Source organism: Chroicocephalus ridibundus, chromosome 10 (genome assembly GCF_963924245.1).
Source record: "Chroicocephalus ridibundus chromosome 10, bChrRid1.1, whole genome shotgun sequence".
NCBI lineage: Eukaryota > Metazoa > Chordata > Aves > Charadriiformes > Laridae > Chroicocephalus > Chroicocephalus ridibundus.
The window spans coordinates 16269405-16281630 of record NC_086293.1 but is presented as its reverse complement, the minus strand read 5'-3'; the positions used below and the strand labels follow the sequence as shown (position 1 = coordinate 16281630).

Here is a 12226-nt window from a genome sequence, read left to right as displayed (position 1 = left end):
CCTCCATCACCTGCCCCAGCCCCTCAGTTCCGAGGTACGCCAGTTCAAATTCCTAATACGGCAAAGATTGCCTGCACATTTTTAGCATATGACAGTCTCCCATTAAGTAGATTTAAATTTGGCAGAAAAATCCATACTGTAGTGGCAGTACTTGAGTTGCCATGATGGTCTGAGATAAAAATGAAGTATCATCAATTTATCTAATAAGCAATATTGCTTCTTCCTACAGACCTCCTTTTATCAACATTGTTAACCGTTCTTTCCCCAGGTAAATGAAGTGTTAAACCTGAAGTTTAAAGAAGAAGCACAGGCAGTGAATGAATGATGAAGTCTATAATATAATTCAATGGCAGATGATACTTCCAAGGGCCTTTGGTGCTTTTGTCCATCTTCAGCAGCCACAAGACCCTGCAAGTAAAACTGCTAGATCGCTATCCACCTGATTACTCTGTGATACACGTCTCATTTTGAAGATACATTAGTCTTTCAAAGAGCCATTTATTAAAAATTTCCATTTAAATAATAATTTTCACAATGCTCAGAGAAACAGATGTATTCCCTCTTAAAACGCTAATTAAGAGTGGCCTGGGACATTACAAAGCCCTTTAAAAGGAATTCAGGGAACTAGTATCCCCCTTAAACAAATCTGTTCTGGCAATGACCCAGGTAATCTTGACTTCATAACTCAAAGCTCTAATTATTCAAGAGGACATTATAAAAAAAGGATACATTGAGACCTTTATGACTAATAGGAAAGATTTATTGCTCCTTCAATAGAGGCAGAACCAGGAATATTTGTTCTATTTTTTTCTGCCACCTTATTCACTGCGGGTGGGGGGGAAGGAAATCAATGAGGATTAATTTACAGAGTTATTCCTAGTAAAGGTACTGGGAATGACTCTCCCCAAAGAAAACCAGCTAGCAGCATCTAAACAGCTTTATAAATGATTACACGGCTAATCTCTGCTGAAATAAAGAGAGAAAGGATTTAGAGGACAAATACAGCACGCTTTATGTGAAGAAGCATGGTAACATTAAAAAAAAAGATAGTTGTTTGAAGATGAAACGTAGCAAGTCTGCAACCCCATCAAACCATCAGGAGCTTGCATCTGCCATTGCCCTCCTGGGCTCAGAGACTGTCATGGTAGTAATATCTGTAACTGGGAATCACGCAGGCATTTCCTCCTCTGTAATGCCACTGGTTTCGCCCACACTACAGTGCGAGTACCGCACTGGACCAGAATAACATCATATAAATAGGATTTTCAGGTGTTCTCTGTTAAATACTGAGATCTTTGATGAAAGAAGCATGGGACTTCTGCAACTGTGAAATCACCACGCAAATCAACACATCCAAGCACAAACATACCTATACAGAGCGATCGGTGCTTACTAGAGAGTTAATCATGAAATATCAAATGTGAATCCCAAACACAGATGCGAGTAGAAGAACAGGTTAAAAAATGGCTACATATTTGATTTTTCCTCATTTTAAACTGTTCCTTTTGCCTGGAACACTCATTCTGTTGGCTTGTAGCATAATCAATACGCTGTAAACCTTGAACAGATACACGGCGGCGGTTGAAAAGAAATCAAATTGCCTCGATGAAATCAAAAACTGGGACACTGCAGCCTTCACAAAAGATCTAATCAGGACCCTAGGACACCGTATGAAAAATTTGGATGTAAGGACACCTATCACCTTTAACAACACACTCTTCAGCAGATTTTCATTCTATTACTTTGGGGATACTGTCGTTTGCCTCTTCTATAGATTAAATTGTGATGGTGAATAAAACTATGGCAGGATAGAGCCAGTTCTGAAGTAAACCATGTGGGGTAATTCATCTCCACCCCTTCAACCTCCAAACAGCAGTACCTGCGCTCAGCTCTCTTTTACTCTCTGCTTTCCAAGAGACCCACAACCTTAGAAACCTTTACGTTTTAAAACATGTGCACAGACTTTGTTTGTACTACCTAAATACCCACTCGCAGATGCTTTGGGGTAGTACAAAGCAACCGCAATGAAAAAACGCAAAATTAAGTACACTGGGGACTAACAAAGAAAACAAAGAAAACTAGCCATGTAATCTCTTCCCACACTTCTTACCCAAATCTCCTTTGGCAAGTGGCATGGGAGAGCCTATAAGGCTGAGCTCTTCTGCTTTGTACTGTTCTCTGGTGCCTCGTGCAATTTCAACTGGGTGTACAGTGAAATACAAAAAAGCTATTCCTCACAAATGGGTAAGCAGATGGAGCAATATTTGCTATCATAAGTGCTTTTATTTCCAAATGTAAAAAAAACCCACACCAAAAAAACCAACCACACCAATAGTTCCACTGGCACAAAATGCACTATTGATCTGAAAGGACAGACCAGACGGAAAAAAGGTCTGAAGTCTCCTGGATTAAACAGAAATGACTGTGTACAGAAAGGAACTGAACTACAGCGATGTTGGTCCTGTTGCTAAAAACAGGGTGTTTTTCTCTCTCAAAAGTGAAAACACATCTGGTTCACTAATATGTGAAATAATTATATCCCTGAAAACTGCAGGGGACTCTGCTACAATTCGGCACTCCCTGGAACACAGCTACAAGGCTTTTCTAAAGCTACTGGTGGTACTCAGGATACAATCCCTGCTGAAAATACCCGAAAAAGTAAACGTGTGTACATTAGCTGGCATGGAAAATATGCCTCATATTCTTCAGTTAGATTAACTAACAAGAAAACGTTCTTGAGAAAAATTATCTTTACATACTGCTGGTACCTGCATGCTGCACCCTAGTGATAAGGACACTATTTTAGAAATATTTAAAACTTTTTCCTAACATAAATCTTGTAAAACAATAATTATTTTTCGTGTGTTAGAAAAAAAGATCAGTTTGCTGTTCATCACCTTATCAGTGGGGGCCTTCAAATGAATATTTCAGGGACGCTGCAACTTTTTCTCATTACAAAAGCAGAATTACACCTTTAGGAAGGGAACTGCAACAAAAGGTACTTGGATAATAAATACGGTTGCAGGTCTGGAAAGCTTTTGAGAATTCAAAGAACATTTGTGTACATAAACTGATGATTTATTGCCTGTGAAGAAAAATAATGTGCACTGTCAGTGATTCTGTTTATCCTTAATAAAAATTAGCAACTAAAAATAACTTCGAAATTGTGACCCAAAGATCCCCACATGTAAAACCACATGCATTTGTAACATAAAGGTCTTTCTGCTTCACTTCAACAATTTTTGCTAGTATTCTGATACACTATTATAGTCAATAGTCTAAAAAAGATATATCCCTTCTATCAATTCATTTTGAAGTTCAGAATTGCTAAAGGGGAACCCATTACTACAGGACTTTAAAAGCTATCCTGGGAAATCACCTAAGTCTGTGTGTTTGACAGCAGTTTCATCACATCCCAGCCCATTTAGGCTCTCTAGTCTCCAGTAGCTGCAGATGATGGTGGTTACACATATAGCAGCTTATCCAACTCCTGGAGCAACTGAACTACCCTTTGATAGTTCAATTATCCATGAAAACATTTAATCCAGATAATAAGGTTCAATGTACTCTTCTACATCTACTTGCTGAAGTTTGTCCTATAAATACTGTGTGAAGTTTCCTTATTTGATATTGTTCGTTTTCCTTAGAAAGGAGACTTTTCCTTTACACCAGCAAATTGTTTGGAATAAAGAAACTTATTCTCAGATTTCCCAGTGAAATGTGAGAGCGCTCAGGCCAGCCAGGTGCCTGGGTGTCACTGTCTTTTTCTAAGCCTCCTTACAGATCACTCGACACTTATGTTATTGATTTTTATCCATTTCTTTCCATTTTGCTCCACTCTCCCCTATAAGACTAACCACAACAGTTGGAGCTACTGTTCTGTAATTGAAGACAGAGGAACAGATCAAGCTCTGGGAAGGTGAGAGAACAGACAGCAGAAATGAAAGTGGTAAATCTCTAACGTTAAAATCTCCAGCCAATTAATCCCAGGGCATGTACTTGTTTTGAGAAAGTGAATCAGCTGTTGAATGATGACCTCCTGAGGTTTTAAAAGCCAATTTTAGGAAGAAGAGGTTAAAAAAAAAAAAAAAAAAAGTGAGATTGCCAACATAGCGTCTAGGCTGACATCCAAGACTTAACTCTAGGCTAGCCATCACATTGTCCCTGTTTCATCTACCATCAAAATGACCTTGCACTTTCCGGAATTTTCCTTCTGAAGACCACAGCCTGGCAAAGAATGGAACTGCACAGTACTGAAATAAGATAAATGCAGAAAATACATGAATGGGCGGGGGGTGGGGGGGAGCGGACCACTGATCTGTTATTTCAGTCATGCCTGCAACAGCTATATTGTTTTGTCAAGTAAAGGTATAGATGCCAGACCCACCATCACTGCCTCTGCACGTCACATGGGACTGAAACAAATGGAGAATCAAGTACACGTGCTCAGAAGGAAAAAAAAAACATGCTGAGATAAGCTTTTATGGAAATAATATCATCTCCTTGACTCTTCTCAATACACTTTGAAAAGAAAATGGTGTCAGGTTGTTGAGAATAAGCACCTAGGACAAATGGCCAGTACTGCTTGTTTATTTTAAACAGATGCCCTCTACCATCATTTCAAAGTGAGGAAGATAATCCTGTCTGTTCAGCCTACCGTGAACAGTGGTTTAAACACGCTGCTGCACTATAATGTTGAAGTAAGTTGCTATCACATATCTTTCTCAATTAACACCATTGTACAGATATCCCAAGGCAAGGCTACTTGGAAACACCTATTTAATGGATATATTCTTACACATACTTCCAACTAATCACATTTTCCACTAAGTAAATCTTCACATACACCAATCCTGTTTGGGGGAGTTCTGCTCCTAGAAACACTCAGCCAGGATGTCAACACACTCTGCATCACGGACGCTCAGCCTCCCACCCCCAAATCAGGTGTAATGCACATCACACCAACTTCTGTTAGCACAGGTAGACTCAGGGATGCCACAAGGTGCCCCAGCAAGATGCCTCACACAGTTGGTAAACCCGCCCTTTTTGCTCTTAAGCGTTTAGGCTGCCAGAATTGAGCCGGAATAAGTGAAATCCACACTAGAAATAAACTGTGGGCAAAGTCTCTGCATCAAAGCACTTCTGGTAGAGTCATGGCCAATCAGTAATGATGAAATTGTTGCCAATTCGCAGTCTACTCCAAGCTCAATGGAGCCATTAACTAGCCCACAAACAGAGCATTATTTCTGGTGATCTTCATTAGGCACATCAGAAAACAGGAAAAATACGGTGCTTCAAAACAAAACGAGGCAAAGGGGATAGCTTGAGACTGGACCAACATCTTGCTAATCTGGATGATGTATTTGAGGTTTCTTTCCAGTTTTGACAATAGATTCTACATGCTAGGAATGAGAATAGTTCTTTATCTGAACACATAAACTTCAGCAAAGTTATTCTCCTTAAGTTGCTGATTTTTCTTAAGCAGGAGACAAAAATACTCAAAAAAAAAAAAAAAGACTGACCCAGCCTGTGAATTTAACAGTGAAATGAGAACATCAGGAAAAAAGTAAAGGAAATAACACACAGTTGGTTTAGCTGAAATAAAAGCCAGTTCACTGGCTGAACTGCCCTAACTCTTTCAAAGATTTGTACATTATAAATGCATGGCTTCATTAGCACTTATGCACCATCCAAATACATAAATAAGGTGTCCTGCCTCTCTTCCTTACTCTGTCTCGGTCTAGATTAGGATGCTGAAGTTGTAAATTCCAGAGGAGAATGTTTTGGGTCTGTAAATAAACCCGTGGGTTTGGTGTGATAGTAACAGCAGAGCACTCACGACAGCACGAAAACCAAACTTGGAGGCCACCTGGAAGCTTGTCACAGTTGTTGTTTACTACAGATCTTTGCAGAGAAAATCAACTCAGTGGGGAGCAGGGAGCTGAGGGTACAACGACTCAGAGGAGGCTTGCTGGAGGGGCAGAGGGCACTGAGGAGCGGGGGAAGACTTCAGCTTGCAAAACCGTGTTGTTCATCCACTTATTTCAATAATCCTTCACTTTTAGGTCCGTTTTAAGGTCTCTTTTCTTTATGACAGCTCCCACGTTTAGGGATGAAGTCCTCTGGTCTCTCAGAAAACTGTCCCTGTGTGACCCATTTAGGCAATGTCACATCCCCTTCCGGAGCTGGTATCATCCCACTCTCTTACCCTTGATTGTTTACCAGAAAATAAAGCAAATTCTTAACCAACTCTCCTAAAGTAAAAATCTAAATGATGCTTAATCAGCGTGTCATTGTCACATGTAACAATGAGGTCAAGTCAAACTTTATACATCTTTCCTCCCCTCTGCTTGACCTCTGTCTTCTACAAAACTGTAGCCGTAACTGCACTCTGTTCCCGAGTCACCCAAGCACACAACAGAAGCCCTCTGGGTTTTCTCACCGCCTGTACCAAACTAGACAGAGCTGAACCACAAGGGATTCTTACTAGAATTTCCGGGAAAGAACTGGTTAACTTCACCTTTCCCCATTTTGCATTTACTAGTTATCACTTCATTCAGCCCTTATATTAGTGCAACAAAAAGCAGCTGTCAGGCCAAGCATGCTCAGTCCAAGTGACCTTGTGTTCTTGTTTGTGTTTACCACATAATCAGCAGGGAATTCCATTTTCAAAATACAAGACTTCATAATCCATTAGCACTAGAGATTGGTCCAGGGCTCTGGATTTACTGGTCACGTGTACCAAGGAATAAAAATATGAGTATACAGCTGGATTAATCTCCAGACCTGTAAAGCATCCCAACTCACCGTGTACGCAGCAGTCTCATTCAAATTCACAGATGAATATTAGCATCATTCTTAAAAGCTACCGCTAATACCAGCCCCACAGTACACGAAGAAAAAATTAAATGCTACCTGCTTTACAACTCAGAAGTATGGAGACACACAATAACTAACTCCACTTCTCAGATTTTCCATTTGTTTCATAAATGGAACATAAGAACTGATGTTCTTATTAATATACCAACAATCCATATCTCCCCCAGCTATTTCTAAAAGGCAGGAATCACTTTCACTGCTCTTAATTTTAAATCAAAAGTCTTTAGCGAGTCCAAGCAGTTTAGCTCACCATCAAGTTCAATAAATCAGAGAAAAGAATCAATGGAAAGCGTTTCAAAATGTAACCTTGGTAACGCGCAAAATACTTCCACAGAAATTACACCCATTTGCTTTATTTGCCGCTTTAGAAATTGGAATATAACACACAGGCAGAAGGGACATTAGCATCACAACATTGCATCTCCCGAGCCTAACATTGCATGTGCTCTCCTAGAAGGCACTTTCCGCAGTATGCTTTAAAAACCTGCAGCCTGGCAAGTTCGATGATTGAAAACTAATCATATTTCATGTTGACAAAATGGAAAATGGAAGTGTTCGACAGAAAATAATAATCCATATTTATTCTTTATGTCCATGCACAGCACTTTAAACGTAGTTTGGTCCATGCTGTCCACTGATAAAATGAGAATAAACTCAATGGTGATATACAGCATCTGCCATTTGAAGAATCAACATTTGTCAGTGTTACCACACAATTTTAACTGTGGTCCTACACAGTCCTCCTGCATCCAACACTTAGATTGAAAATGACTATTACTCTACATACCATTATGTGATATTTTGGGCAAATACCGATCTTGAGTGGCAACATCATTATTCATTATTTATATAAGTCTACCAGGATAAAGATCCTCTGATTCATGTTGAGGTGGAAAACTTCACAATATTTTGCTGCTCATCTCAGTGTGCTGTATCTAACATGTTTACTAGCTCTTATCCCAGCCTGATCTGAAAGGCATACCACTATCCCCACAGCCCGAGTTCAAGCAGAAAAACCTTTGCTTTATAATAGCCTCTCCTGGCAACTGGAGAATGCCAAACAGAGCAATGAAACTGGATCATTCTCCACTCTGTACATCTTCCCAAAATGCCACGGACAGTCTGATTTTGAGTAAAGATTCTGAACTTCTAAAGATTACACTCTAAAATTCTCAGGTTTTTTTCTCCTGGTTGTTTTCTGATTGAAAAAGAGCATTTCTTTCTCAGCTTAACTACCTCTCGCTGCTTATCTCCTACTTGAATCGAGGATGACCTTCCAAAAGTGGCAGTTGCCTGCTACAACGGCACCCAGCCATAAAATGCTGTTCAATTTCACAAGTTAAATAAGCATCAGACATAAAGCTCTGCTAAGGAAATAAAAGTAAAAGCAGTTTTTTTATTCATAGGTTTCAAACCAATAAAGGAATGTTCACCATAATGACACTAATGAAGATTATTTCTAAGGCAAATACTCATTTAATGGCTGCTTTTTAGTTTGTTTTTTTTCTTCACAGTAAGCATCACAGGCCTGCATCAAACCATCAAATGTTCCAAAAAGCTGAGTTCAAGGATGAACTGGTTTCCTTTTGAACCCTACCTGAACCCTATCTACTGTCACACATGGAAGTCTGCCCAAGCTGAAAACTGAGTCTCCCCTGGAGCCGTGCACACCACCATATGAAGGCTCTCTCCAATAAGAAAGAAAAAAAAAAAGAAAAAAAAAAAAAAAAGAAATTCTACTACATGTAATCCACCAGGTCAATGTTTTGTTACTTACAAGGCACAGCATGGCGATAAAGGTTATCTCTAATAGTCTGCTGCAGATCGTGATCCGGTGATCCTTTCTGAAACCTCTGGTTGAGATAATGTCTCAAGTCTTTGTTCAGTCTGCTTCCTGCAAAGAAAAAACAGCCATTTATTTATTTCTAAACGCACACAATTAACATTTCCAATTCAGGCAAATGTTAGACTTCCATTCAGAGTCCCCTAAATTATGGCATGCTGACTTTACGAGCGGAGGCTCATCTTCCTCTACAAATGGCTAATTACCAAAAATAACTCGCTGTAAACAAGAGGTCTCTCTTGTCTCATAATGCATCTTTCTTCCTGTGGTGTTAAACAGATCATCATTCCCTTTTATCACTTATTTGTCAGAGCAAATGGAGAAAGACAGATGATGTGAAAAAGAAGAAAAATAATAAAGGTAGAGTATTGCTTTTGCAACTCACTGGAGGGTGAGCTGGGCAGACAGACAGAAGGCAAAGGCTGCTCCCATTAGAGGTACTAATATAGCTGAACATGGCACAAAATCAAACAAGTGCTATACTTTGCACTGGTATCTACCCTAGCACACAGCAGGAGTTAGAAAAGAATTGATTGAAGGAATTAAGAGCATCCAAAGTCCTTAAAAACAACACAATAATATCCGACGCTTTTCACTTAAATCTATTTATTTCCCCATTCAGTTTTGAACACCTTCAGAAGCGTGCGAGAACAAAGATAAATTAGTTTAAAACAAAACAAAGTAAAAAAAAAAACCACCACAAAAACAAAGAAAAAGAAACATAGTTGTTAATGAACATTGCTAGTTGCTGAACACCAAAGACTTTCTTGTAGCAGAACATATGAACTGGAGCAACTTAATGAAGTCTTTTCTGAGAAATTAAAAGTTTCCAAGTTTGGAATAACATTGACATTAATTTGACTAAAGAGCAAAAACAACCCCAAGAGAACATAGAGAGAACAGGGATAGAAACTCTTCTGTTCTAAAAAAAAAAGAAAAAGAAAAAACAAACAAACCAAAACAAAACACTGGAGAAGCTTCAGAGAAACACAACAAGGATGATCAAAATCTGGAGCAGCTGCCATACAAGGACCAAGAAAGTAGGCTGGGATGGTGCAGCCTGTTGTGGACATCGGTCTCCAACATGCCCAGAGGGCGGGTGGGGACTGGCTGCTCCCTGTCTCTCCCAACACACGGACTAGGAGACAACAACCAAAGCTAACGGGAGCTTGGTTCAAAACCACACAAGAGTGGCAGTAGTTCACACGGGCTGCAGCAGACCTCCTTGCTGGAGAGCACAAGAAGCTTCTTGAGGAGCTTCGAGAGGAGACTGGAAAAGCACTTGAAGATGGACCTATTGGGGGTTGCAAAAGAGGGTACAGGAAATCCCTTGAGCTGAAAATGAATTGCTAGTGGCTGGTAGATCTGGGAACAGAAGTGAGGGTATATTAATATCTTGCTCTTTTCCTTTTTTTTGCTAGGCATCTTGTTTATGGCCACAGCTGGAGCCAGAATGCTGGGCTACATGGACCTTGGGCTGAACCACTGCAGATGTTTCTACAGTCTTTCATAATTTGCATTATGATTTTTTTCGATTGTGAATATGTAATGCAGAGGTCATCTCAATACTTGTTAATACTGAACGTAGCATCACAGTTGCAGATTCCTGGCTGGAGCCTTTCGGAATCCCTGCAGAACAAATCAAGAATAATAATACTGCAGCGGAGTGCAGTTGGACGGTGAGTCTGGGAGGCAGCAGCGGTACCAGACAAATGAGAAAAAGTGTGGACTATTAAATAACCATGGGCAGGAACAGCCTGTCTGCTTAACACAGTCCTGCAACATTTTAACATAAATGTTAGTTTAAAAACAAAACTAAACACAAAAGACCGTAGTCTGAAATACTAAGTCAAATTCTTAAAAATAAACAGGTGTTTTCTATTCAGGTTCTCCAGGCAGGTTTTTTTTTGTTTTGTTTTGTTTTGTTTTTTTTTTGTTTTTTTTTTTACAGATTAAATATCGTATTGAAGAAAGGAAGGCTTAAGGCAGCAGACTCAGCTATTGAAAGAAGGAAAAAATTTTGAAGACCAAGATGCTCATTACAGAACAGCTCAAACAACAAAACTGAAATTAAGGCAGATAAAACTGGCTCATCAGACTTTCCTGAGTTACCGCAGTGACACCCCTCACACCAAGAGTAGATTATCAACCCATTTTCTAACAAACGGTCTCCAGTTATTGCACTATAAAAATGGTTTCCCACGTAGGAGGCACTTGGAGGGCTTGGTAGATCCGTGGGCTACAGTTTTCCAATATCAGAGCTGACCTCCCAAACTCCAGATGTTTTATTTCATACCACAATGTTTTACTCCAGAGGGAGACGGGGCACAGAAAGAGCATCTGCTGAAATAGTAAAGCATTTCTTTATATTTTTAACTAAACAGTCAGTATTTTTCTTTGCACGAGGCAGTAAGACAAGGTGGTTTCTCATAGCAAAAGGAACAAATATGACAAACAGTTTGGACATAATGCAAGGGCTTGTTCCAGTGAAGAAATTAATGCACTGAACTGCATGCATCATATAACGTAGGCTTTCTCCTGAAATACTGTGTGATTCATGATTCAATGATTAATGTCACAATAATGTCTAGAGGTGAAAAAGCTCTGCTGAGCTAGGGGTTGTTTAACCACAGAAAATATGCAATTTACTGATGATATCTGCTTTTAGCTTCCCTCTGTGCCCATTCCATCTAGCATCTCAGTCTATTACGGCCCCCGCTGGAAAGTTTGGTTATTTGGTTTATGCAGTAGCTGGGATTTCCCAGCTGAGTCACTGATGCACTAGCCAAGATGGCAGTTGCAAAAATAGGGGCTATAGCAATGCTTACACTCACATGATTGTCCCCTCAGGGAGCTCACAGTGATGCTTATTTCTATTACATGTATTTTAAATGGGGAGAAGAAAAGAAAGAGAAAAAAAAAAAAACAACCCAAAATGATTGCTAAGCCACATTTTTGTTGCTAAAATCCAGAAAATTCTTGATGGAAATAAAGGCTTCATGCAGCCCTGATGATCTCAGCTCAGCAGCTGCTGAGACCACGGCTGTGGACAAAAGCAGGCTCACCCCATGCAACTCACTTCAGAGCATGGAAGAAGAAAATGAGCTAACACAGGAACTAACACCATGTTGAAAGCTGCCAAAAGGATCCACCCTGGAACACGTTGGATTCTTTACCATTTCAAATGTTTCAATCCACTCTGATTATCTTTTCCAAAAATCTCCTCAGACTTGAGAGGGCACATGCTTGATACTGGCATTATTTAGTATATTCTAGTGCTAAACACAAGTTTACGAACACTGATAAATTCTTTTTGAGCCTGAACTCTATGCACCCACAATTCTTGAGAATCTGAATGATATGCCAGTGACATTTCAGCAACCTCATGTGTACAAATTGTAGCAGTAAAATTCATCCTTATCCTCAGAGGCAGCCCTTGCTTGTGCACGGTCCCTCTGAAAATAGTCTCACCCTCTGATGTATTCTGTCCATACACCAACCACC

The 12226-nt window shown here is 39.8% G+C and overlaps 1 protein-coding gene across 21 annotated transcripts in view; it reads right to left on the bottom strand.

Annotated features, from left to right (window-relative positions):
- Positions 1-12226, bottom strand: part of MAGI1 (membrane associated guanylate kinase, WW and PDZ domain containing 1) — a 363811-nt gene that overhangs the window by 169721 nt on the left and 181864 nt on the right. For all 21 annotated transcript variants that reach the window (XM_063348501.1, XM_063348503.1, XM_063348508.1 and 18 more), the window contains exon 2: positions 8657-8773. In XM_063348501.1, the coding sequence (XP_063204571.1) occupies positions 8657-8773 (117 nt within the window). The remainder of the gene's footprint in view (positions 1-8656; positions 8774-12226) is intronic.